The sequence below is a fragment of the Dermacentor silvarum genome, chromosome 8, assembly GCF_013339745.2.
Source record: "Dermacentor silvarum isolate Dsil-2018 chromosome 8, BIME_Dsil_1.4, whole genome shotgun sequence".
Classification (NCBI taxonomy): domain Eukaryota; kingdom Metazoa; phylum Arthropoda; class Arachnida; order Ixodida; family Ixodidae; genus Dermacentor; species Dermacentor silvarum.
This window is the reverse complement of record NC_051161.1, coordinates 131,335,776-131,363,708: the sequence shown is the minus strand read 5'-3', so window position 1 is coordinate 131,363,708 and position 27,933 is coordinate 131,335,776. Positions and strand designations below refer to the sequence as shown.

Below are 27,933 nucleotides of genomic sequence, written 5' to 3'. Positions count from 1 at the left end.
GGAATGATGCGAACTCCTGCGCGAAGCCTGTGAAACGTCATATTTCTTGCACGAACCCTGCACTATACTTATTCCGCTAGTGCAGGGAATGATGCGAACTCCTGCGCGAAGCCTGTGAAACGTCATATTTCTTGCACGAACCCTGCACTATACTTATTCCGCTAGTGCAGGGAATGATGCGAACTCCTGCGCGAAGGCTGTGAAACGTCATAAGGCGAGGTGCAGCGCCTTATGAGCTAGTTTAGGAAGTGCAGGCGAATCAAATGGATCTATAGCTTTCATAGTTTAATATGCAGGGTTCGTGCAGGGATCGGCCTTAGAATTGCATCCAATAAACCAGGTATCTATTATACAAAAATTATTGGGGAGGCGGATGGCGATTGATGACCCAACACCGCTGGTCCCATAAGTTGACTATGTGAGTGGAGGTGAGTGCGAGTGAGTGTGAGTGCGAGTGAGCGTCAGTGAGTGGGAATGGAGGTGGGTGCGAGTGAGTGCCAGTGAGTGTGAGTGGAAGTGAGTGCGAGTGAGTGCCAGTGAGTGGAGGTGAGTGCGAGTGAGCGTCAGTGAGTGTGAGTGGAGGTGAGTGCCAGTGAGTGTGAGTGGAGGTGAGAGCCAATGCGTTTGAGTGGAAGAGTGTGAACGTGGTGAGTGCCTGTGAGTGGAGATGAATGTGAACGTGACTGAGTGCTGTGTGAGTAGAGCTGAGTGTGAACATGACTGAGTGCTGCGAGTGTGGACGGGGTGAGTGGTTGTGAGTGGAAGTGAGTGTGAACGTGGTGAGTGCTTGAACGATAAGCAGAGGTGATATCGGTTCACCTTGCTTGCGGAAAAATGGAGGCACGTTGTGTGTACAAGCTCACTCGCGGTGATGACTTTTCACACTAGCAGATTCTGCACGCCATGATAGAAACCACTCATTAAGGTCGTAATAATTCAAGGATCAGGCATGAGTGAGACAATGTATAATGAGATGAGCGGATATATTATATTGCGATAGCAATTATATCGACGCTCCAAGCGAACTTCTGCCGTGGTTGTGGACGTCGGTGTGAGGTTCCGTATAAAGTCCAAACACGGTAAAATCGTCGCAACGTGCCGGCGGTACGCTGCGTGTGCGAGTGCAAGCTGGCGACGGTCAGCCGACACTTGCTGCTTGATCTCGCGCGTGCGAGGGAAAAGGCGGGGCGGAAGCGCGCTGCTTCTGTCGCGGGTCAGACATTGGGCGGGAGGCATCGTCTTGCTACGGCGGCGGCCGCGTGGTTGTCGTATCTCGAAAGCGATCTGCGACGTGGAAAAAGGGCGCGCGCGTGCCTCCTCTTCAAAGCGATTTGCGACGTGAACAATGTTCAACTAGAACCGGTAACTTCGTATGCGCCGTATTTTCGACTTTTAGTTCGCTTTGAAACGAGAGGCAGCACAAAGGTCAATTCGCTCGCGGCTATAGCTGCGCCTATTTTATTTACTCCAGCGTTCTGACAGCGAGTTTCTGCGGTCATTGAGCGAGATGCTTTCATGTTTACCTGTTCGCGCGTGACACCGTGCTTGTCTACTTAGTTAGTAGGCGAATGTTTACAAGTTTATACGGCCCATTAAACTACTATCCTTGCTTCGTATAGCTCTGTACTAATTTGCTATCGCAATCGAAGCTTCGCCTTTCGGGCGAAACTGCGACATTTTCTTTAATACACCAGGGAATATGTATGGGCTGGAGCGCTGATGGCAGACATATCCAAATCTTGACCGGCAAATTTTGCCATGGCTTCCACTGAGTGAAGACGTTTAATACCATGTGATTTGTTACAGCTTCGCTGGTCATCCGCCTTCAGAGGGTGGAATGGCTCCTCATTTTCTTCCTGCTTCCCTCTTAAACGTACACGCACAGGCTCCTTATATAAACAGGCAGAGCGGAAGAGGGACTAGCCAAGTTAGCACCGAGTAACAGACACGCACGCTCGCATACATGGAGAAAGTGAAGATGTAATGATAATACTGGTTTGTTCTCCCTTTTGTGTTTGTTTCAGCGTTAAGTGGTTAACTAAGTATACGGACCCCCCCCCATTCAATCTCTCCCTCTATTTCCCGCTCTCTTGGCTCAATCTGACCGAAGGGGAGCTTAGCGAGCATGGGTGGCAAGCATGCACACGTCTAATGTCAATGACAGAGAGATGGGCAGAGAGAGGTTGGGGCTGACGTCAATGCTTATGTCACCATGAATAAATTGAAACGAAAACTTTAGTCGTGCTAGTTTTGCTCTACTTTGCAGTGTTAATAAACCAGCTCTCTTTAATAATTTATTCAATGAATCCCCTAATTTGTATTTATTAAAACATAAGCTTATTGCCTTCCTCTGCACCCCTTCCATTCTTGCAATGAGATATTTTGTGTACGGAAACCATGCAATATTGGCGTGCTCCAGTACTGTTCGAACAAGCATTTTGTAGGCCAGCAAATTTTATCTGGGGGCGCAAGACGAAGGTGTCTTCCCAGAAAGAAGAGTCGGTTTAGTGTTCAGCATGTACATTGATTTCCACTTGAGGTTATTTTGTTAACATGGCTTTCCCAGGAGAGCGTATGTTAAAGTGAGACCTAAATATTTACGCTGAAATGCACAAGTGAGAGGTGTGTTATGAATAATGTAAGTAAACTCAGATATCTGTTTCTTTCTTACTGTTAGCATTACAGATTTTTCGGCATTTACAGTCATATGCCACTCCTGACACCAAGAAAAGGCAGAATTTTGTATATGGTGATTATCACTGTGATTAATTTCACAGTACGAAATACAATAGTCAGCGAATAGACGGATGTTACCATGTGATCGGGAAGGCAAATCTTTTCTGTATATTAAAAATAAACCTGGGTCCAAAACACTGCCTTGGCGCACTCCCGATGCAACAGGTGCTAAATTGGAAGCTTCGTTATGAATATACACGAATTGTGAGCAGTATAGATCGGCACAGTGACTCATGAGTGCACTCACTCACACTCGCACTCATTTCAAAGGGGTGAGTGCGAGTGAGTGCCAGTGAGTGTGAGTGGAGGTGAGTGCGAGTGAGTGCCAGTAAGTGTGAGTGCAGGTGAGTGCAAGTGAGTGCCAGTGAATGTGTGTGTAAGTGAATGCGAGTACGAGTGAGTGCCAGTGATTGTGAGTGCAGGTGAGTGCGAGTGAGTAAGTGCAGGCGAGTGTAAGTGCAGGTGAGTGCGAGTGAGTACCAGTGAGTGAGTGCGAGTGTGTGTTTGTGAGTGCGAGTGAGCACCAGTGAGTGTGAGTACGAGTGAGTGCTGTGAGTGGGTGGAGGTGAGTGTGAACGTGAGTGCGGGGCCTGGAAAAAATTATGGCGAGTGAGTGTTCTCCCACACTGCTGACCTATGCCCATAACTGTGTAGCATTTCGTGTCAGTGCTTGTTTTTTAAAGCTTGGCTAACGTTAGGTGGGACCACAGCCGTGACATGGGACACCCTGTATATGGGACATCCCGTACTGTCAGTGGTAATCGATAATGAAGCAGGACACAATCACATTTTATTGAATACTTGGCAAACATTTAACTGGAGAAAAAAAAATCACCCACGATTACAATCCTTCCTAATGCGAAATTTGAGCGCAGCTCTACACGTGTTTTTCATTTCGCGTGTCCATATTTTGCCTTATGATTATATAGACACACAGTTTATATTTGAAAGATAACGCTACCAGCAGCGTAACTGGCGCGGACAATCTGTCTCGTGCGGCACATAGCAAATAGAGTGAAGTATGGCACAATTGCATCACTAATCGGGAGATCGTGAGAGGCAGTGCTTGGGTGATGCGTGGGTGCAATTCACAGCAGCAGCCGCAGACAGACCTCCGCTACTGCAGCGCTTTGTTTCCCCACAGACAGTGCGCACTACTGTAGTGCCATATCACAGCCATTGTGGCCGCACAGCCCGTCTAGCGCGAGACTACGGTTCTATTCGTACGCTTTCGTTCCACCAACGACGAGAGCGGCCATTTGTTGCAGGAAAATCGCCCCACCAGCCTCAGCGGCAAAAACACCTAAGTGAGCGTCACATCGAGCCTAACTTGTAGCCGCTTGCCATCGCCCCTTGCAGGAGCAGTGTTCCCCGTCAGACATGCTGGTGCTGTTGCCGCGAAGTGCATAGCCCTGCCCTCCTCATGCCACCCTGCCCCCCCCCCCCCCCCCCCCCCCCCCCCGGGAGCACCGATGAGATCGCCCACGCGGCAGCAACTCCGCGCATGCGCAGGCCGTCTCCACTCCGGTTTACGCCTCATGCTTTCTTCTTTCATTTCGCTGCGCTCTGCGTTCATCTATTGCTGTGCTCGTTCGCTCGATACGAGGGACGCCGATGCTCAGAGCAGGAACGGGTGCCTAAGAGCTGCGCTCTAAAAACACACATGACAGAAGAATAAACTTGCAGGTGAAGGAGTAACAGTTCTGATGCAGAACAGCTGCACATACCAGCAGCCCTCTTTATTTCTTTTATGGATACAACAGGCAATGTGCGACTTTGGTAGAGCGATTGTACAAGGAATATATAGCACTGTATTATACATAAAGACTTTACACATACACTAGAAAGCTGTAGAGCTATGTTGCGGAGACTTTTTGCTGGAAAGCTCTACTGCTTTTCCTTTTTGTTCATTACCTCTTGCTCCTTGAAGTTAACAGAGTAGGATTACCACAGAAGGACCACGAAAATCTGTTAAGACAGTTTAGCTTACCACATTTGCACTGAATTTGCAGCAATATAAACAAAAGTGGCGAATCTAGTCACTCCTTAAGAGTTTGCAAGGAGTTGGTCTCAAAGTCCCGTCTTGTGTACACGTATTCAACAGTGGTCCACTTGCTGACACCTGAAAGGTTTACCCCATCCTTATTCTGGAGCTAAATAAGGAAATAAATTAATGCACTCTCTCAACCTGTATAATATTGAGCTCGTACGTCGCCCCTTTGCTTTCTACTAAAGAAACTTCATCACAGCTATTCATCATGGACCATAGCAGCACGTTATGAAGGGTAGAAGCACAATGTCACAGCCCTGCACACTGTTTTAAAGGGATGCCAACATGGCGAGACTGTGGCCAAACAATAAAAGTCATTTCCCTCAATCTAGACAACCACAATTTTTAGGCTGACTAAAGGCAAGGCATTCTTATTGAATGACTGGAAATTATTGAGCAGAAGTTGTCTGCCCTACAAGTGAGCTCAAGAACTGATGCCCTTTGCGCAACATCCACACCTCTCCTGCTGCCGAATATTTCGGCACAACCCAATATTGCATTGGTAATTCTCCCTCTAGATGCCATTAAGATGCCAACTTATGACCCATATTTGAACAGAAACAAATATTTGACAATTTCGAATATTAAAATCACAAAATGAATAGGAAGGACCATTCGATTATTTGCAAGCTTTAGTATTTGCACTCCCTTATGGTAAACTTGGTGTGCATTGTTTATTTTTTTCAACATTCAGCAATTGTTCTAAGTTATTGCTGGCCTAAATAAAGAAACAGCTCCTAACTGTCAGCATAACTTTTTTTTTTATCTAATAGGTAGTAAAATACAATGGACCTCATTAAAATTGGCTCAGTGGATGACAAATAGAATCATTTCTCAGTTCCTATGCAATTAGATCATAGCTCGTAGGCTAAAGAGTCCTAATTTATGGGCATGCAAGATGGTTGTATAAAACGATCACAGAACGATCAGCAGTGCCTAATGGGAAAGCTTTTTTTCTTTTCTCCTTAGAAGGAAACAACCAATTCTGTTCTTGAGTGACTCGTATGAGACATTGCTTTCACTACACTGTTTGCAGCTGGCGAGATACTTCATAAGTTATACAATGCAGCCAGCGTCGTCATTGAACAAGGGCAGGCGCAGAGACGACAACCCAACTGCTCACAAATCAAAATGTCAATAATTAGTTGCCTGGCGGTCCTCCGAGAAGTAGCAGTGTACAACCTGCAAAGATGTTTGCATACTTTCACTGTTGTTGACTCGTGACAAACTCGCAACTAAATTTTCCATGATGCAGGTGACATCGAATGGCCATACTACTGGCCCTGGCAGAGCAAAATCAACTTCACCGTTTGTGCCTCTTGCATTTCAGGCATTCATCTAAGTATGCTTCTTGGCAAAGTCTATAATTGAAAGCAACAGAAATGTAGTGGCAGACAACAATGGCAAACATGGAAGGCAATGCACACAGTACAGCAGCCCAATTAATGTGTACCCTTCCCTCTTCTTGTCCCTTAGGGCGACAGGCATGGCTCTTATGGCGACCAATTTCAAGAGATTCGACTCAAGGTTGGAGAACTGCAGACACTTGAATTCGATATTGTCGAATAACCGTCTTGCAAACGACTTTTCAAGTGACAAAACGCAGATCTGAAGGCGCCACTTTAAATGTGCTCACATTCGGCCAGCCCTGCAACGGCTGTTGCTGCTTAATAAATGATTTATACCTGGAAAACTAAACGCACTGTCACTCTACGATGCCGACGAGGCAGTATTGTGCTCCCCTAAGATGGCATGTAGTGCAATAATTGCCAAGAACTGAGTGAAGAGAGCTTGAGGTGTACCACTTTACAGACAACTTGTGCCTTCTTTGAAAAAGCGAGAGGCTGTTTTCTCTCGTGTTATTTTGAGTCTGTGATATTGTCACAGTATGTAATGTGGAAAGAAGAAGACATGGTTGTTGCCTTGGGAGACAACGAAGAAGATTCTGGTTTTTGATTCTCTATGCAGCCGTTAAAACCCATCTGTAAATACTAGTACGCTTCTTCCTTCCCGTAACCTTATGTTCTCACTCAATTTCAATACAGGATCTTAAAAACCGCCGTGGGCTGAAAAAAAAAAGAAGGGTGACACAGATGCACCCTTTGTTTTGAATAAGTAGCAGTTGCAAGGGAATGAGACTGCCAGCAGAAATCTTGAAACAAATTCACCGTAAAGAACAAACATGAAAGCCTCACACAGCAAGGGTGTAACAACGACAGCAGTGCACTAGCAGTACATGAGGTACAGTCGGCATCAAATGTTTGTGCACAGTAGAACCTGAGAAAAAGCTGAATACTTCTGCAGCCTCATTTCCAGCCAGCACTAGAAAAAGTGAAAAACATGGTTTAGCACAATTTTACAGGCTACGTTCAGAAACAGCTCAGAAATTCAACGTGCTGTCTCACAGTTCGCAAGCTTCCTCTGTCGACAGTACCCCTGACAGACTTTGGCAGTTTGTGGTGTTATAATGAAAACAGTGCTTAAAAAAGAATGTGGACGGAAAGAAAAGGACGAGAGGACCCAAACACCTACTGACAACTGGACTACGAGCTGCACCTTTTCTTGTCTTCGACCCTTGTTTGCTTAGTCCACCCATATTGATTATTAAATAGTACCGGCTATGTCAACTCTCCAGACCTCTCAAGTTTCTTTGTATAGTGCAATTTGCTGTGGTCTAATGCACTACATGTTTCAGAGAGCCTGTGTGTAATAAATAATCATCACTGCTCCTGCTAGCGTTTCCATGCCACTTGCGTTGGGTATGCAAAATGAGAGAACACGGTGCAGGCGTTTGACTAAACCATGAGGATTTGCACTGCCGAGTGCCTGTGCCTCTGCTAGTCTTAAAGGAATAAAAGTTAAAACATGTAAGGGCCAGCAAAGGTGATGAGCACATGCAAGACCGCAAGCATCATTGAGTGACTGAAAGCTGTCTCCTCAGGGTTCACAAGAAATGAAGAGAACGGTGTACGCATGGTATTTGAGAACTACTGGCAATGTATCTCGTGTTGTCACCCAGTACCCCTGTCTTGGGGCGAATGGTATTTATTGTGAAAGACACGTATCGGCCCAACCAACTTGGCACTTTAGCAAGTTTAGGATCAACTGCACCAAAATAAAACTGTGAAAAGCAGGATTATCTTGGCGAGTGGATGTGTTTTATGTTTCTCTTTGACTCTTCCGCTTGGCTATAATGCTTTAGCAGTGAAGCAACGCACCAGCCTTCCAGGAATGACTCAAAAAAGTCTGACTAGGTCGACAGTCAGGTGACCACTTATAAACCATAATCAGACTACCATATAGATGCACAGTTAGGCAGTAATATTTTAAATCTAGTTGGACTGGTGTCACTGCATACTGCTATTACTGGTAGGTACCAAATGAGCTGAGGATATGAGAACCCAGAAATGGCTTTATTGCATCCTTGGACATTATAATTACAGACCACCTTTTTTTTTCTTGCCAAAATTGACAAACTGAAAAAGGTGTGCTAATTTTATTTTCTAATGTTCAGCTTTAACTAAAAAGGCAGGTACTCAAATAAAACATAGGAGGTGAGAAAAGCAAAAATACAGCTGTGTAGTCACGTGATTACACAAACTTGATGTTACATCACATAAGTACAGTATCATGGCTTTACTGCTGAATTAGCAGCCATGAGACTGGAGCATCAAAATTGCTTTTGTGTGTAGTAAATACCGCGGCCTCACTTAACTTGACCACAGCACAGCCCCAACAATACTTTTAGAGCATGTTTATAGACTATAGTTCTTTAATAGTAAAAACAAGCAACTGGCAGAAGTGAGACACAGCACTGCCCAGATATTACTAGGAAATCAATTACAGTTATGTAATTAGTCACTGAAAGACATAGGCAACCTGTTGCCTGTACAATATCCACAGAAAAAAAAGGAAGCACCAAAATTAAGTCTTACAATAAAAACCAACAAAAGTGAGCTTAACTCTTAGAAACAAAAATAAAATTCAGACCTCTAAACCTTGCTTATAGACACCAATAAAAAGACGATGTCAGTAAATGTAACAGGAATGAAATAGACTAGCACCAGTTGCCTAATACCTAATCATCCTATTATAATATTTGCGTAACAGCTAACACAGAAACCCTGTAGGCAGTGACTGCTATCCTGCTTGCTTGCTGGTTTTCCAAGCAAAAAAAAAAAATGCATCTTTGCATATTACTCTGTGGGGACAACAGAGGTGGCACTTCAGCAATAGAGTGAGAGACGAAGTGGATAAGAAGTTGATAAGGAGTAGATAATAAGGTAAGATAAGGTGTAGGTGAGTAGATAGAGAGTTCATAAGGTTAAGCGTAGAGCCTGATGGGCTGCCCTAAAATATGGCAGGCAGAAAGATAGACCAATATAGGGATAAGAGAAGAGGGTCTAAAAGTTCATGCACATTGGAGACGCAAATGAACCGGAGCATTCAGCGCTGCCTCTGTAGTGACCCAGTTCGCTTCGCTAGGAAAACAACAGCAGTGCTCTGGGTGGCTTTGTGCTGCTGTGTTTTTTGAGGCCATGGCCACGGTGAGTGATCTATTTCGGATGTCGAATAATCTTGGATGTCAAAGAAAGGTCATCCATCTATTTGGCTAAGAGTGATGCATTTTCTGCCCACTACTTGCGTCTATAATATAAAGCTTCAGTATGAAGTATAAATTATCTAGGGTGAAAATTACGCCTCGAACAAGAGACATTGATGAAGAGAGAAAAAGCAGTGAATTCAGCATATCTTGAAAGACGTACATTCTCTCACAGCATGTTTTACCACATCCCTCAGATGAAACTTGCGCTATCATGCTGATGAATGCTTTTCAACAACCTAATTTACCAGAGTCAACTGGCCTAGAAAATTGCTCCAACAAAACGTTCTTAAGAGGCTCCCTTGCTTCAAAAATTTGAGCTGCTTCCCAAATTAAAATCTGAGGCGAGGAAGCTTTGTAAGAAGCTTGCAATGTAATAGCTTGGCAAATCTATTGAAAACAAATAAACTAGGGTGCTTGGAAATGCTCTTCAGTTAAAACACACATGAGATAGTATTTCCTAAGGGTCACTGCTTATAATATAAACATATAAAAAATAGTACAGACAGCCTCAAAAGTTTATGGCACAAGGGTATTTGCAAAAATGCCGAATGCCTGTGATGCCTGGTCCCATAACCTTGAATTCAGGATTTCAGAGAGAATAAACCTTTGTGACCTAGCAGTGATTCCGTAAATTAGAAGCGTTATGCCTTAACAGAGCAGAAATTCATATTTCTCATTAAACTCATGTCCCATAAATTTCTGTGGCTGACAGTACTAAAAAAAAGTTAGCACTGTGCATCTTAATTTTCCCTTAATTTTCATACTGTTCTCTTTTTCATACATAAAGTGTGAACATTACGTGAATGATTTCTCTTTATATTTAAAAGTTTCGCTACTTGTTCAACCATGTCATCTTTAAGGATAATGTGAAAAGCCACAGCACCTGCCAACAGTCTGAAAAGTGCAACAGTTTAAGTGTGGTCTATAATTTTCAAGGGGCCCTAAAAAGGTTTTAATATTCTTTTTTTTTCATGAACAAGAACGAAACAGAGTATGTGGCCCTAGTAAGAGCTGCTGAACATTGTACTGCTGCACATTGCATGGTGCACACAAACCAAATAGATAAAATGCGGCTTACTCTCTCCAACACTGGCACAATGCTTCTAGACTAGATGATGCGACATTAGCTACACTTCCTTTGCATTTGATTCCTTGATTCCTAGATTTGCAGACTGGTTGATCATCGCAGTGCAGTGCTTGAATAAATCTCAGCCTGATGTACAGATCACTTAGTGCCCCACTTCCGCTACCAAAATATTAAACATAGGTGAAAAGAAATTAGCATAAGCAAGTACAGTTCAACCTCGATTTAACGAAGTCAAAAGGACACAAGATTTATTTTGTTAAATCTAGAACACTTGATACACTCCTGCGAATAACATTACACTTATCCAACAGCACAAATATGTAATTTTTGTCTCTGTGTGCACTTATTGAAGACAGTGAGCGAGTCTTGTGTTCATAGGAGTGGGGAACCTTGTTAATTGGACATTGGCATTCGTCGTTTACACTGAAACTCGGCATAATAGTATTTTCCTTTGAAACTTGGTTAAATATTGAGTTAGCTTTGACGTTTTCCACGCATTATAGTATCTATGAATGTGCGTCAGGGAATCTGACTGTAGTTACAGCTTTATCAGGAATAAAATGAATCATCATGAGCATCTGCAAATGACAGGTGCTCATGATGTCTGCATTTGTTCACCGTGAACAAAGCTGATGCAAATAGCACAATCGTAACGTGTACTACCGTGCTATCAGTGCTATATGGTTAGTACTATACGTTTACTATCAGCGCTAGTCCTGTTGCATATATTTTTGTCGTCGTCCCATCACGCTGCTTCAATAGCCCTTCAAGATGAGCTAACTCGCCCAAATCAAGTTAACGTCTTGAATTAAAAAGCCCCGAGAGGTTAAGTTTGTATCTATTTTTGGTCTGCATAAGTCCTACAGCCATTTACTATTCCCTGCCTGAAAGTGTTTGCTGGATGCAAAAAGATGCAACGACAAAAGTGAGAACTCGTCATGACCAAAAGTAAAAGTACACTCATCATGACCAGAACAGCCATATCTGCACACTGAGTAGAAGCGTTTAGGCAGATGACATGAAATCAAAACTTGTGACGGTTGCTGTTTTGTGTGTGTGCGCAAGTTCACTGCTTATGTGCAATGTTTCTGAATTTTCTTTTAGTGTAGATTTCCCGAAGCAACATGTGTCAGAACTTAGAGCCTGTCTCGGCCTTCTCATTCATGTCCTGCTTTACACTATTTTGAAGTTTCAAGTGTTTCTTTTGTTTTACGGCCAGGAGCAGAGAAAGGAAGCCTGTTATTACTTTTTTGCTGCTGCATTGGTAGTGTTAAGAAAGACCCTTATCTGTTTTTTTGTTAACAGTAGTGGTGCCACGTGGTGTCATGAAAGAGTCCTAGCTTTATTGCTGCCATCAGCTCCTGCAGTGTAGGGTACAGTCCCCTACAAAAGGGACTTCCACACCTTGCTTGTAGCAATGCCCTATGGAAATCTAGCAGGCAATTAAACCAGTAAAACTTAAACGCTTCTACTTTGTCGAGAGGGGTAAAAATGGCTGATAGGACGCAGTAGGCTGTCATTTATGCATTAAAAAACCAGTTTGCAGGCATTCATATGATAATCCAGCTGTATTTGGAAGCCAAGTACTAAGCGTGTGCTCCCATAAAACGTGATAAAGTCGAAGCTTGGGTGAGTTGGTGATCCAATATTGACATGACTGCACAGTGCAAAAGAGGGGGACAAAAGGGCACAGCACAGGCGCTGCATATCCATAAAAAGTAGTCTATACTGTATGACATCAAGGCCTCATGATAACTCCTGAAGTGTACTAAGCTGTGAGTACTAACTAGGTTTCTATAGGGCACTGCAACATGCAAGGTGTTAAAATCCCGCATTGGATGCTAACGATTACAATCATGGTGCCATCTGGCAGTGGTTTCAAGAACTAGGTGCAGTCTGCTTTGCAGCTCTGGGTTCGCAAAAATTTGGTGACAAGGTTTTATCCACAAGAAATGTTCAGAAACTTGCACAGCTTTCTCCTTTTTCTCTTTTTCTTTCTGAAACACGACTTCAATTAAATTTTCGATTTAACAAAGTGTTCTGCAAGACGTATTATTTATCTTATTAAAGTTAAACTACGTGCGTGTGTTCAGCTCCACCTACGCTGGTTGTGACGGGGTGGACACACACAAAATACAACTGGTCCAAAACAGAATATTCTATTGGAGTGGTTTTAAAAATTCTGTGAGTGCTCATCACTAAAATTCAACCAATAGAATCAGGTCGCTCAATCAAAAACACGATGAACATGCCCTGCTCTACCAAACATACGTCAAAATAGTCGCATGACATCCACAAGTAGGGGCAAGGTTTTGAAAAACTGCACTCCTGCTCCAAGAGAACTGGCTACTGAATAATAATGAGTGAAAGCTGAAAACTATGTAGCCACTGATGTGCAACTCAATTATCTTACATTCCTGAGCTGCTGGAACACATTCACGAGATTAAGTTGCAATGCTTTGCATGAACATGTGCAGCAGCGCAGCATCTGTAAACATGAAGAAATGAATACGCGCCTTCCAGACTGCTGAAGATGCTGCAACTGCTCGCTTTTTCCTTAAGATGCCAAGGTTGAACAGTGATAAAAATTAAAGCAAAGAGGAAAATGAGCAATGTCCTGTTCACAACGAAAGCTAGGTGAAAGCTTTTTTTTAACAGTGCACACTCTAAAATGCTTGTATGGCTAGCTACTCATGAATATTCATCTCAATAAATCATTTGATAAACCAGCATGCAGGCTTGTAGCAACTGCCTACAAAGTTTGCTGGGCTAAGTTTTTAAAAACTTACCCAATCTTCATGTCTGCAGCATTTTCATAACACTGACTTCCTGTGTGGTCACATGACTGCAAGTGCATTCAAACTGCCATAGCACGTCTAACTATGTCTACTGCTAACCGTACCTAACCATGTCAGGTCATTCTTTTCTCGGTGAAAAACAGGTGCACTGGAATGTGGCAGCAAAACACTATAAATGTTGAGAATGCATACGGTGGAGCGTGGATCTGCTCATCGCACGCACTGCCCCACAGCAGAGAAGAGCTGCACACTGTCTCGGCAAAAAACATAAGATGCCATCCGCAATCTCTCTGGAAGCCCCATGTGCTTTGAAAAGCCTCCAACTGCAGCAATCCCGAGCTGCAGATAGCACATGTTAAAAAAGAAAGCACGCAAACACAGGAACTCTAAACATACGAGCACACAACACTCAGTGCCCTGTCTTAAAGACACAATATACCATTGAGGGCTCTTCTGACTTTGTACACACCAAGACTGCTTGCAGCAACTTCACTGTGGCTGGCCACAAAACACACAAACACGGGAAAACCATTGGCGTCCACACACGCGGCGACACGGCGGCCACTCATCCCTTGGACAGTAGGCGCAGCCCGATGCGCCGGCGGTCTCTCTCGATGTTGATGACACGCACAGTGACGCGGTCGCCCAGAGCGACCGTGTGGCCGTTCATCTGGCTGATGTGGATGAGTCCGTCGGTGCCGACACCAATGTCGACGAAGGCGCCAAAGTTGGTGCAGTTCTTGACCTTGCCCGTGAGCTCGATGCCTGTGTGCACCTCGTCGAGGGAGAGGACCCCGCTCTTGAACAGCGGCTGGTGTTGCTCTGTCCACACAGAAGATGAGAGAGAAAAGGACTCGTATGAGGAAAGGCAGAGAGGTCACCCTGAGGTCCTCTAGCCTGGTATTCTGCTCAGAAGGGAGGGGAGAAAAAAGGGGGTGTGAGGAGGTGATAATGAGGATTGACAAGAGGATGCGATTATATACACATTGTGTCCAAAGGACTCCTTCAGTCTTGAATCTAAACTTGTATTACTAAAGAATTTTAAGAGAGCTTTGATGGCTCGCTAGGATGATACATATATAATGTCTGCCCAGGGGCCAGCTAACACTTCACTGAAGTGTGTCGTCAATGGACGCTAATGAAGATGCCAATGACTGTCACTGACAGTCATATTGGGGACAAGCAACAAGTATGTGCTCCACTGTCTTGGGTACTTTGTATAAATTACAGTTCCGTGAGTCTGCGAGTTGGATTGAGAAAATATAGAGTCAACTTCCGTTAATTTCAACCCTGATGGGACCAAAAGAATTCATGAAATTATTTGGAGGGCCAAATTAAACAAGATGCATAAAAAACACCAAAACACAACGCTGATTCATTTGGTAGAATTTGACCGATTCTAACATGCCCCCGAATCAAACGTGCGCCCAATTTCTGTGTGTCCAAAGTGCAAAATAACATAGAAATAATGTGAAAGTTCCTAAACAACGTAGAAATCTAATGTGCGCTCGATTTTCTTGAGCTAGAAAAATCGGCCTGAGTAACATATGTTGCACGATGATGACAGGTTTTCTAAAGTCAACTTCGCCGCAATACAGATGTGTTATGCGGTAAAGTACACAAACGTCACAACATATGTTGCTTTGGTTTTGTATATGATTGGCACCGTGCAGGCAATTTTAGGCGCAATATTTTTATTGCGATAGCAATTATATGGACACTCCAAGGCGAATTTCTGCCATCGGCGTGGCCGTGAGGTTCCGTATGATGTCAACGGCGATAAAATCGTTGCCGCGCTCCAGACGCTGTATATGCAAGTGAGAGGGCGCGAGGGACGCGCGCTTTCACGGAGAGCGAATGCACGTCGGAGAGCAAACGCACGTTCTGCGTCATGCTCCCGAAGGGCTGCAGAATTAAGCGTCTCTTTCCTCCTTTACAATCACCATATATGGAGAGCAAACGCGACTTCTTCCGTCGCACGAAAGGCAGTGGGTGGACGGGAGGGAGGAAGGGGAGGCGACGTTTAGCTGCGGCACCAAATGCGTATTTATATAAAAACGTTGCGAAGCGAGAAGGTGGGTAAGATTTCCAACACTGCTCGATGAGTGTCCCATTCTGATCTCATCGAAAACCTCTGAGCCGCCCCCAGAGGCACTAGCTCGGAACCTTCAAAACCCTTTGTTGTACAGGTCATTTCGTTGTATAGGTCGCACATCGTACCACTCACAATAGAGCCGACTAAGCACTTTCAACAAAATAAAACCTTTACTTAATATGAATTCAAGAGAGACTGATCGAAATAAGCTGCTAATATTTTGTGCACGCATTGTGTGACAGAATGTATGCCTGCAGCCAACCTTATTGCACCGACGTTCACAGCATGCTCAGCGCCGAAAAGCAGAAGTTCCGCAAAGTAAAGCTGCCAATTGTCCTGTGCCGCTGTTGCCTCCCTTGCCATCAAAATTGTTGGCTTGTTTACAAAATCTTCATCACTGTGCCTTCGTTGACATTCGTGTTCTTTTTGCCATAGATGGCTTTAAAGACGTTGGCGGTCGTCAAGCACAATTACATCACCAGTGTAGTACCACGGACAAATACTCAACAGGTTCCTGTCTGTAAAGGATTGCAACGCAAGGCAAGGCGATTGAAAGCAGCTAAGCTGGGGATGTGAAAACAATCACTGCTTATCGTGTTGCTGCCATGCGATTTTGCGGATGCCACGGAATCAGACCTCGCTGGAATATTGTATAGTTGTTGTTATCGGGGACCTTAGTTAAAATTTAAGGTGAAATTCTAGGGATTTACGTGTCAAAACCAAGATCTGATTATGAGGCATGCCGTAGTGGGGGATACCGGAAAAAATTTGATCACCTGCGGTTCTGTAATGTGCATGTAAATCTCAGCGCATGAGTGTTGCTGCAGTTCTCCCCCATCAAAATTCAGCCACCGCGGCTGTAATCGAACCCTCGCCCTCAAGCTAAGCAGCACAACGCCATTGCCAATGTCCAGAATATGCTGTGTCAAGATGCTCTTGCTGAAAATTTCACTTTTTTTTTTACCAGCCTACCTGTTTTGAGCTACGAGTGGAGAAATAGTCACTTCGGTGTAACTGATATTATCTTGGATCTAGCATTTTCGGTTTCGTTATAGCAGTAAAACAGTCACTTAATAAAGCATTACAAACGTAATTTTATATTCACTTTGCTATATCCGTATTTATTACGAACGCAGACTAGACCTCCACAATCCCCCCACTACACCTGCACAATAAAACTAGGCTTCCACAATGTCCCGGTCACAACAACTAAGAATGTCTTGCTTTTTGTTCTCGCATCTGTGATTCCTAGTTGTGCCCCCACCATGAATGCATACAAGTTTCCCCATATTTGTATCACGTAAGCATCATCTGGCGCCCCTCTTTTGCTTCAGGTCGTTAAGTTTTTATTTAGCTTATTGCAAGAAGATGAACTAAGTGATTCTCATCTTCTGGTAACTATCTCACGATCATCAAGGACATAAGGTTTTTTTCAGCACCCTTTGAAAATGCCAGGGTGTCAGGTGTCAAAATGCTTCAGAAGCTCCCCCTGTTCTGCAGTAGTGAATATGACCTGAGACTTGCAGACTCGCCATTCTAGCCACAGATTGCCGTAGCACACTACGTAACTGTGGCTTCGGTGTTCGTCACAACTCACCTGAGCGGATGTCGTACTCAACGCTGTGCTGTAATGCATCCACAATAAGCTGCATTGTGGCTATGCTGCCACCCAAGAGGTTCACAAAGTGGTTGACGCCTGCGCAAGGAAAAAAAAAAATTTTTGAGGACACTTAGGCTTCGCCTTTAAGAGCAGAACGCGATAGCGTTATCGGGACCCGTTCACATCGCAACGAGCGGCTGTAGGTCTGGTAGAAATGCTAGAAAAGGGCTTTGTGTTTGAGCTTCCTCGTAGCAGAATTAGGCTTTGTGGTACATTCAAATTACAACCCGACGGTGATTGGTAAACAATCCGACGGCGGATTCGACGCCTGAATGGTATAGTCGTACTTTACCATTTTTGTGACAGATTTCACTGTGAGAAATTCAATTTTTGTTCACCAAAACCTTGCACCACGTGGAGGGCCTGCGCAGTTGGGGTGGTTTGGGATGATTTTCTCCGCCACCCGCATCGCCGGTTGCCGACGCCGGATTTTCTGCGACACGGGGCCCTTAACGCTGTCGCGTTGAAAAAGCTACAGATAAGTGATCGCACTGACGTCTGGTAAGGCACGCTGTTTGATGCTCAACTGTTTGATGCAAGTAAAAAAAAAAAATTGTAGAGGCCCATGCAAAGGAAAGCTTCAGCTGCTATCAAAAATAACGATAGCTGGCCTGAAGGTTATGAGGATGACAACAATGATAACAATGGCAGCAACAATGACAACACCCTCTTCGAGTTAACGAAGAGCCCATAATAGTTGATTGACTGATTCATAAGGTATAATGTGGGGCCATCAGAGACGTCATAGTGGAGGGTTCCAGATTAATCTTGACCACGTGGGTCTCCTCAAAACGCACCTAAATCTAAGAACACAAGCATTTTGGTGTTTTACCACTGTCAAAATGCAGGACACCTTGGCCAGGGATTAATCTGCAGCCTCCATGAACAATATACTTGGTACTGAGGTCTTTGACTCAACTGTTATGATGCCATATGACATTATAATATAGTTTTCCAGTAGATTAAAAAAAAAAGACATAACAGCCAGCTACAGAGATTAGAAGTTATGGATGGGCAAAGATTTTAAAAATTGGGGGGAGGGCACCGAAATTTCCAACTTCTAGACTGAGAGATTATGTGCAGAACAATAATTATTCTGAATAAGTTGCACCTTTCTTTCTAAAAACAAGCTTCAGAAAGGCTCACTTCAACTGCTGACTTCATCACTGAAAATTTAGGTGCACAGTAACACACATCCTGTGTAAATTGTGCCCCCTTTTTTTCTAGAACCTTATACCCTCTGCGTACATTCAACAGATGAACCACTCAAGCTCAGTGTATCTTTTTTAATGTATCACGTCAAGTGTGTTCAAAGACAAAACACTATGTCGTTTAAACACTGAACAAGAACAAGAGCATAATTGGAGACCTGAAACGCCTGGTATTCAGCATGAAAGACCTGGATAATTAAAACAAATATGCATAGTTTAGAAGTACAGTTGATAAGAACACAACAAGTAATGACATTGTAAGCCTACAGTTAAATGTTTCTCAAGAATTATTGTACACTTCTGTTTAGGTAGCAGGGTTTCATGTGCCAAAGCTGGGCAGCAGATTACGAGCAACATTGTTGTGGAGGACTCGCGTAAATTATGACTAGGTTCATTGTTCACTCAAAGCATCGTACACGAGCGTTCTTCGCATTCTGCCCCTATCAAAATGCCGCAACAACGGGCAGGAATTACCCGTGACCTCTTGCTGACAAATACAACACCATAACCACTGAGTCATTGTAGCAGATACAGTTAAACCTGGATATAGCGAAACTGACAAATTCCCGAAAAACTTGGTTATAAAGAGGATTTCGTTATATGCAGGTTCGGCACGAAAATTCAAAAAAGAAATGCTTACCGTAGTTACTCGATTTTTACCGCTTACCGATGGCGTCGTAGCACCGTATAAGGCCTGTTTATAGTCCGACGTTATAGGCGCGCGGGCCAGCGTCGTTTGCGGCCAGTCACGCTACGCCGGTTGCGCTGCGCCAGCCGAAACGCCATCTCCTGTATACTCCGAAGCGCACGCCGCTGGCTGTTCTCTTCAGAGCATGCGCAGAACGATCCCAAGCCGCTTTTGAGGCTGTCTGCAACCGTCGACGAAGCGGCGTGGGTGCCTTAATGTCTTCGCGCGAAATGGCATTGTGGGTCGGGGCAGTGGGTCGTTTTCGCCAACGTGACGTAGCGTGTACGCAGCGCGTTACGTCGGACTATAAACGGCCCTATAGTGTCACCTAGTGTCAGGCTAGTCAAGTGAAGCGCAGAGACTTGTGCAGTAACCAAAGAGTGGTGCTGCCCGCGCCACTCTTTGAACGTTCTTTTTTTTTTTCTTCGGCAACATCAACTGGAAAAGGAGAGTGCCGGCTTGGCGGGCTAGGCCAACTGCAGCAAGCGGCGAGATCAGGTTTGAATGAAGGGAGGGGGAAAGGTCAAGCCCACGGCCGCAAGATCGCTGGTCGAGAGATGCAGGCCCACCTCGCACACGTGCGCTCGCTCTCGCCTCGCAGTCGCCGTGAATTCGAGCGCGCCAAGCGCGACGTCGCTGCTTCGCATTCCGTCGCGGCGGAGAAGGTGCTTCTGGTTGCTGCTCGCGCAAAAATGACAAAATTTGGGGCGAAATCTCTAGGTTGTCAGCGGGGAAAATTCATTATTTCGAGGGGGTCTCCCGCTGCCACTTCGTTACATAGAGGTCCCAAATACATGTGCTTCTAAGGAATAATGGCGCGGAATAGAAAAACTGCGTTACATCCAGGAATTCGTTATATGGAGGTTCATTATAAGTAGGTTTAATTGTACATAACGCTTTCTTATACACCTTGCTTCAATATTCGGTTAACTGGTACCACTATTAAATATTTTATTCACATTAAGTGAACAGGTCTGCCCGAGCAAGCAGACAGAAAGCATCAAGTAATGGTGCAGGGCCGAATTTGCTTCTAGATCTGTCCACTCTGCCATGTCCTTGGCACTTCATCCTATGCTGAGATTTCACTCATTTTAGGTGGTTCATTTGTTTGTGTCGAACACAGCAGCGTAGCAGTCAGAGCGCACATGTCACGTGTACATCTGGAGTGACCCCACAATGTGTTATCACAAAAAAAAAAATGTGACATGAATGAGGAAATGTGAAGTAGAGAGAACACTTCTTACAAATATAACCGCAGCTTAAGAGAGAGATTTTGCGGTGCTATCTATCTGTTCACCAACAAAAGTGCAAAAATCAAAGCAAGAGCGTGAGCCGAAATCATGTTGGCATCATAGAAAGAGGTGAAAGCAGAAAGATCGAAGAACACATTCTAGTTGGCCCTAACTGATTCGCACTGTATTTGTCCACGATAGTACGTCTCTACAAAAGAAAAGAAAACTGCAGTACCCTTTGCTATGGGGACAACCGACTTTTACTCCTTATACATGGTACTGGCTCACACTGGTTTCACAAGAAAACGCTATCCACAAAGCATGGTGCCACGTGCCTGCAGATGCCTGCTTTAAAGCTAAGCCATTCTCCAATAGAGGGGGACTAAATCCCCCAGAAGTGGCCCCCTCACCTCTGTCTTTCAGCATTTTCAGTGGCTCACATCACAAAGAGCAATGGAACGAAAAATCTTAGGACTAACGTTGAGAGACAGGAAGAGAGCGGTGTGGATCAGAGAACAAACGGGGTAGCCGATATTCTAGTTGACATTAGGCGGAAGAAATGGAGCTGGGCAGGACATGTAATGCGTAGGATGGATAACCGATGGACCATTAGGGTTACAGAATGGATACCAAGAGAAGGGAAGCGCAGTCGAGGTCGGCAGAAAACCAGATGGGGTGATGAAGTTAGGAAAATTGCAGACGCAAGTTGGAATACGCTAGAGCAAGACAGGGGTAATTGGAGATCGCAGGGAGAGGCCTTCGTCCTGCAGTGGACACAAAATATAGGCTAATGATGATGATGATGAATGACATCAGCTCTCTACTAGCTAGCCACAAACTAACCAGGAAAATCAAACAGTACCATTCAATCAAATTTCACCAAAGGCTGAGGAACAGGAAATCAAAACAGCAATTCGGAGAAACTGATCAAGGCTCACAATTTAAGGACACACAGTAGTGCTCATATCTGTGACGCAGGAGGAGCATATGCGGTCATTTCTTCCAGAATATTGTCACGTAGGTAAAGGTTGAAGGACAACATAAGCCTTTTTAAACAGCGTTGTAATCCGGAAATGGCACTTGGATCCTCGGAAACAGAGCAAACATCTTCTACTTCTTCATCTCCTATATGCTGCCTCATGACATCAGGTAGCGCAAGCGTACGCATTTGGGCCGGTTGGTTCATGACTTGAGCGGAAACAGAGCAAAAACGGGATACGACGTTGTCTGTCCTTTTCTCATGTCCTGTTTTTTGTGCTGTTTCCACTCAAATCAGGTGGCTGCATCATGCCATCGCACGATCGCACAAAGTGACTTGTTCGAGAAGCCGGCAGGTGTGTGGGGAGAGCACACTGTATCGTCTCCGTATCCAAGACACTGTGGCACGAGCTTCCAACAGACTTCTACCAAGGGGGCTAGCATCTGTCCTTCAGCAAGAAGAACGTCCTTCTTGAAGTCTCATTGACTGAAGGTACAATGGAATGTAAGAACTAAGAAGTACCCCTTGAATAGGGAAGCTCTCTCTTGCTGCGACTTTTGGTCCACATCTGATGGGTTACCTGCTCCGGCGCTGGGAACATGCTTACTGCCCGACTATGGACAACGAGAGGTCAGATTGACCCCTTCATTTCTATCATTTATTAAGAGGATGACCTTCTGCACAGTCCTTAGTACTTAGAAAGTGTGCATTAGAATTGAGTAAATATGATACCGTCAGTGATTGGCCATTATTGCAGGGGGTTTTCTTAATGTCACGCTAGTTTGTGAATACAGGCCTAGATCAATAAAGAAGTCTGTGCCGCTTCCATAGGGGCTCAGTACTGGGTTGCCCCTTTGTGCCAAGCTCTCCTTCATTTTCCTGGTGCATGCAATTATGAGCATTCAAAGTGAACAGTACTCACCGTGCTTGGCTGTCTCTTGCCGGACTTTCTCGATGAAGTGTGGCTTCCCGATGGCCTCCTTGTTGAGCCCCAAATGGGAGATGAAGCTGGGTGAGAGGAGGCAATTAAAGAGAGAGTGGGAAGCATAATTGGTGTGGTTGTATCCTGTCACGACGCAACAGCGGTGCGCATGCACACGCAGCACTTGGCAAGTGCAAAGCACGTAAAACTGCGTGTTGGGGCAAGCTTGTGGTGCTCCCGCAACAGTGAAAAAAACTTGGCAATGAAAGTTGATTGAAATGAATTCCATTGAATTCTGGGGTCTTGAGTGGAAAAACCACGATTTGATTATGAGGCATGTCATAGTGGGGGACTCGGGATTAATTTTTGACCACCGGAGGATCTTTAACATGCCCCCATTGAGTGGGACACGGGCGTTTTTGCATTTTCACCTTCATCGAAATGCTGGAGCAGCTGGGATTTGATCCCTCGAGCGCCACACCATAGCCGCTAAGTTACCACGGCGGGTACGAAAGTGGAATGATTAGTGGGATTCAACGTCCTGAAGCAAAGGTTAGAGTTTTGAGACACACCACAGTAGAAAGTTCCAGATTCATTCTGACCTGCTAGGGTGTTTAAGTGCATCTAAATCTAAGTAAACAAGCATTTTTGCACTTCATGACCACAGAAATGTGACTGCCATGGCTGGGACTTCAACTCACGACCTCATGCTTGGAGCTCAATGCCACAGCCAATAAGCCAGTGCGGGCGGGTTGGTGACGAACAGGAGCACGGTTATACTATCACATCGAATGCTGCCCCCTAAATCAACACCTTACTGTCACAAAGAAAGGGTACGCACGTGACTTCTCACATCGTCCATTTACTTCCCGAGTGATTGGCACTCTGTACTCTCCTGCTGCATACCACATAATGATGGGGCGCTGGCGCCCTCTCTCAGTGATTCTTATAACTAGGGAGGGTGTTACTCCCGTGGCCCTCAATGTCTCTCTCACACAATGCTTTCACTGCTTGAGATGATCAACTCATACCGGTAAACAAATGCAATGAGCCATCTCACCAACAGTTTCAAACTACACTTTTGCTTCAACTACAAAATCTAGGTTACTATTGTTTCTACTGAAGACTGTAATTCAGGCACACAACTACACCGCAAACACTGCATGACAACTAAATGCAGTTACAGAATGCTGCATAAAAGTGTAGCTGTAGCCGTTTCATAAAGGCAACTGCAACAATATTCCACTTTAGCTTTAATTGCTTATAAATTATACAGTACAACCCCGCTGTTACGTTCCCGGGTGCTGCATTTTCCCGGCTGGTATGTCGTTTTCGGCTGGTCCCGGCACAGCTCCCATAGAACCCAGTGCATTGGTAACCCCGCTGTTACGTCGCAACTGTGGGACCGCTCCCGCATCAAACGTTGCGAACTGCCCTGCCACCCCACGCCAGCCCGAGTGGCCAATTTGACTTTTTATTTCGCTTGGCTTGGTTGCTTGACGATGGCATTGGCTGCCCAAAGTGCCGCGGACGACACTTATTACGTATTTTCAGTTTCCGCCAGCAAAAGTATGGCCCTTGAGATCCACATTTGCTATCTAAAGATGGTGTCTATGACGCGTTGCGGCCCTAAAATTGGTTTTGGCTCATAGATGTTATGCATAAAGTCCAAGGGCGATAACGCTGTCGCCGCGCTGTATGCTGTATGTGCGAGTGAAAGCGTGCGAGGGGAGCCGACGACCGCGTCTAAATCTCGCGCGTGCAAGAAAGAAAAGCAAGGAGGAAGTGTGCCTTCCTCCTTTGCGCTCCAGGCACCGGCGAGGGAGGGAGGGGGCAGGGATATCGGGCAGCGTTGTGCTCTGGCATCATCCTACATGATGGCGCGCGGTCGCGCGGGCCATATCTTGAAAGCGATCTGCGTGGGGGCAGAGTGTAGGTGCGTCGGCGGCTCGTAGCTTTGTGCGTGCTGTGTGTTCACGGCGCTCAGTTTGCGCTGAAGCGATAGACAACAGCACGAAGGTCACTTCGCTCGCTTCTGCAGCGGCGCGATGATTCCTCACGCCAGCGTTTGACAGCGCGTGTCTACGCTCATCGAGTGCGATGTGTTCATGTTGGCCTGTGGGCGCTGACACCATGCTTGTTAATTAGTTAATAAGCGAATGTTTAGAAGTTTATACGGACGATAAAACTACTATTGTTACTTTGTATAGCTTATCGCAATCGATACTTCAGCTGTGGGCGAAACTACTTTTTTTTCACAAGTAAGAATTAAAATAATAGTGTGTGCAGTTCAACGGTACTCCCATTTCTCAATTTTTCCTGTTTCCCGGCTCTTACGTTTTTTTTTTTTTTACGGTCCCGTGAAAAACATAACAGTGGGGTTCTACTGTGCTACTATCTATAGTACATACTATCAAAGCAATTTTGGCAAACCTGCTGGGCTGGTAATTTTAAACTTCTTTTAAAAGCAAAGATTTAATTTAAGCCAGCCGTAATTTGTGGTTCGTATCAAGAAACTATCTAGAAATAAAAGAAACTTTCTTGCCGAGGCGGGATTCCAACCTGCGTACTCACAGTCCTTATGCAAGCGTCATAACCACTAGGCTATACGGTCACGCTTGCAGAACATGCATTTATGCCAACCATATGATTGCGTTCGAGCCTCGTCGTCTTCGTCCACAGCTGGCGCGTTAGCACACGCTCGTGCCAATGCTCTGCGAGGTGAAGAAGAGGTTTTGCGCGCTATGCTCAGGAGAGAGATAAAGAAAATGAGAGCGAGAGAGAGAGAGAGAGAGACGAATTCATGAAGCGGTTCAGCCGGAACACGTTGTCGGCATTGCTACACGGTGGAATGCAGTGTCGGGGTTGAAAGCTGCGCTATGCAACGTGCAGTGACGGCCATAAGTCCGAGACGCGCAAAAAGAAATTATCATCATCATGAGTAATAAGATGAAAAGTTTGCGCGCACTTCTGGAAAATGCTGGGATCACCCAGCTTCGCTGTTTCAAGCGTTGCGTGGCTGAGTGCAACATTCAGCGTTTTTTGTGACCAACAGCCTTCAAATAGCAACATAGCAGATCACACATGCTCCTGGTGGTTAATGAATGTGACATTTATCTGAGAATGTCTCCAGCCGCTGGCGCTGCCCAATCTCGGAGGTCATATACCGGCCACCACATTGGTTTTTATCATTCTGCTTCCGCATAATTTCCGGCGAGCGCGAACGGGCCGTTATCTTGAGTTTTTTGGTATCATAAATACAGTATAGACCACTTATAACGTAACCGCTTATAGTGCAGGACCGGATATAGTGCGGTCTTTTCAGACTCCTGTTGATTTTCCCATAGCACTCCATGTATACACATATCGTTTATAGTGCAGTTGCGGGAAACGAAATACCGGTTACAGTGCGGCTGCCTGGGAGTACGTAGGTCAGCGGAGACGGCGAACGCTTCCCTCAAACGGGCGCCCCAAGGAATGCTCGAGGAAGAAAGAGAGTCGAAGTGGAGGAGAAGGGCACGTGGTGTGAACGAACAGCCAGTGAGGCTGAAACCAGAATCTTGAGTGCGAGTCGTGAAATATCACTGCACACATAGCGAGCGAGGGCCGCGAAACAAGTTTGTATGGGTGTTCTGTCGCATTCGCTTCTCGATAATGGCAGTAAACGAAACTTCAGGGAGCGGGCGGCGCCGTCACAGCACGGCGAAGGGCGCACGCGGAGACCGTGGAATGTGAGGGAGGAGGGCGGCAGGGAAGCAGATTTCGCCTCGGCAACTCCGCCACTTCGGTGGCTCTCCTCGCCCTCCCTCGTAGCTCCCTCACTTTCGACTGTCACTGTGCGCGCCCACCGCCGTGCAGGCGCCGCCGCTCCAGCCAGCCCGGCGCCAGCTCCCCGAAGTTTCGTTTTCTGCCGTTATCGGGAAGCGGGCGTTCGTTTGCCGGCGTGGGCAGTTTCGTTGGGTGGCCTGAGACAGCGCCACTACTTCCCTTTGCGCCGTAGCCGCAGCGTGCAAGGTCAACACATGACTAGTAACTAGAGGAAGCATAAAGGAGAAAGAAGGGTTCACTGCCATTTTCTACGCGTGGCTGAGACGTCGGCACGTACAGGCATGTTCCGGCGCAACGCAGGAATCGGCGACTTTGCCATTTGAGAGAGGGTAAAATTCCCGGCACGTTTTTTTTTCTTTCTTTTTGTTTTGTTCCCGCGAGACATTGAGGGGTCTCTCCTAAGCTTTAACTCTATGGCGGTGCCGGAGCAATGCCGGTCGGTGGCGCCGCCGCGTGATTTGGTTCGAATGAACGAGATTCGACTGCAAATTGAATGCAAACGTTCTAGCCGCATTCCTCGACTGTCGCATACGTGTGGCGGCTCGGTGCACATGTTTTGCATATGTGCAGGCTTTGAAAATTGTTGCCTTGGTTACAGTGCGGTACCGCTTATACTGCGGATATTCGGGACTCCGGCAACTTACGTTATAAGCGGTCTACACTGTATGTATTTTGTGTGTTTTATTGACAGAGCCACTCCTATATTAAATGTAACAATTTGCACAGATGCCTGTCTATATGTATACTATTTGAGCGAATGATGAAATGTTTTTATTAAAATGTATAAATTAATAAAAATAGAATGAAAAAATATAGAATGGAAAATATGTTTACAAGTGGCTTTAGGGCCCAGGCAATAAATGAATTTATAAAGCTCGTTGCTCCTTCTAAAATCAAGGAAGCTCGCGCAAATGGGCTTGGTGTTCGATGCGAGTCTTTTTTTTATAGATATTGCCAACTGGACGACGGAGGCACAGTACTTGGAGGGCATGCTGCCTCCAAGGGCCAACGCTCTTCACTACCACCAAATGTGCTTCAAGTGTGGCACGGTCTGAAGGCCACATATGGGACACTTCGGCTGTTTTCTCAGTGGTAAAACAAGGTCTTCTGAATGGCCCACAATTTAGTTGCTGTTGGTCTTTAATCGGGGCAGTTGCGTTAGAAATGAAGCTAGTTTTTCTTTGTAACTGAGGTAGACGACAACGAGACACTGGATCAGCCGAAGTTAGTGTGCCCGTGCAACTACGGTATTATATGAAGGCGGCAAAACTCACTGTTCAGCAAGCGTGTATGATTCCGGATGAATGACAGTCATGTCGAGTGGATTGAAAGAGCCGCTGCCGCTGCTGCCTTTCGTGGGCTTGGAAGACTGTGCTGTTGTCTCTTGACTGCGAAGAAAAAAAACCCATTTGCAACCATGTCGTGAAACCACATTTCAGCCGAGTATAAAGTGCAGTCAAACCTGCATGAAATGCTGCCCCAACTGAATACAATAGTGCAACCCATATGTGAAACAATAAAGAGAAAGATAAATAATAGGTTGAGTCATAATACAGCAAAGCAGCATTGGAAGCAAATTAATGTTCCCTATCTCAATACATACAATACGCTTACACGCAATAGCCCTGCAGTCACCGACCGATCATTTGGACCCCAATAATTTTATTCAGACTGCTTCACGGCACTGCCACTGTCCCCACAGACTTTCATTGAGTCGTGATTGTGCAGGCTGGACAATGGAACACGTTGCCAACCTGCTGGCTACAAAGCTAGTACCACTGTTTCACGGACGCATTATTTGTCAGCAGTGACAGTGGCAAAGAACTCCTGTACATTAATGTACAGTAAACTTCCGTTTATTCGATCCTAATGGGACTGACGAAATTGATCTAATTATACGGCGGCTCGAATTAAACATGCAGAAAAGACACCAAAATACATGGCTGATGCTTTTGGCATTATTTGCCCAATTCTAATACACCCCTTAATGCAACGCGCATACTTTTCAGGGGTCCAAAGTAGCAAACTAACGCAGAAATTA

General features: G+C 45.3%; 1 protein-coding gene across 2 annotated transcripts in view; it reads right to left on the bottom strand.

Annotated features, from left to right (window-relative positions):
* Positions 1-4,443: 4,443 nt before the first annotated feature.
* Positions 4,444-27,933, bottom strand: part of LOC119461711 (S1 RNA-binding domain-containing protein 1-like) — a 101,921-nt gene continuing 78,431 nt past the window's right edge. For both annotated transcript variants that reach the window (XM_049671958.1, XM_037723079.2), the window contains exons 18-21: positions 27,167-27,280; positions 22,065-22,150; positions 16,970-17,068; positions 4,444-14,099 (exon numbers count right to left, since the gene is read on the bottom strand). In XM_049671958.1, coding sequence (XP_049527915.1) covers positions 13,843-14,099; positions 16,970-17,068; positions 22,065-22,150; positions 27,167-27,280 — 556 coding nt within the window. In that variant the 3' untranslated portion in view covers positions 4,444-13,842. The remainder of the gene's footprint in view (positions 14,100-16,969; positions 17,069-22,064; positions 22,151-27,166; positions 27,281-27,933) is intronic.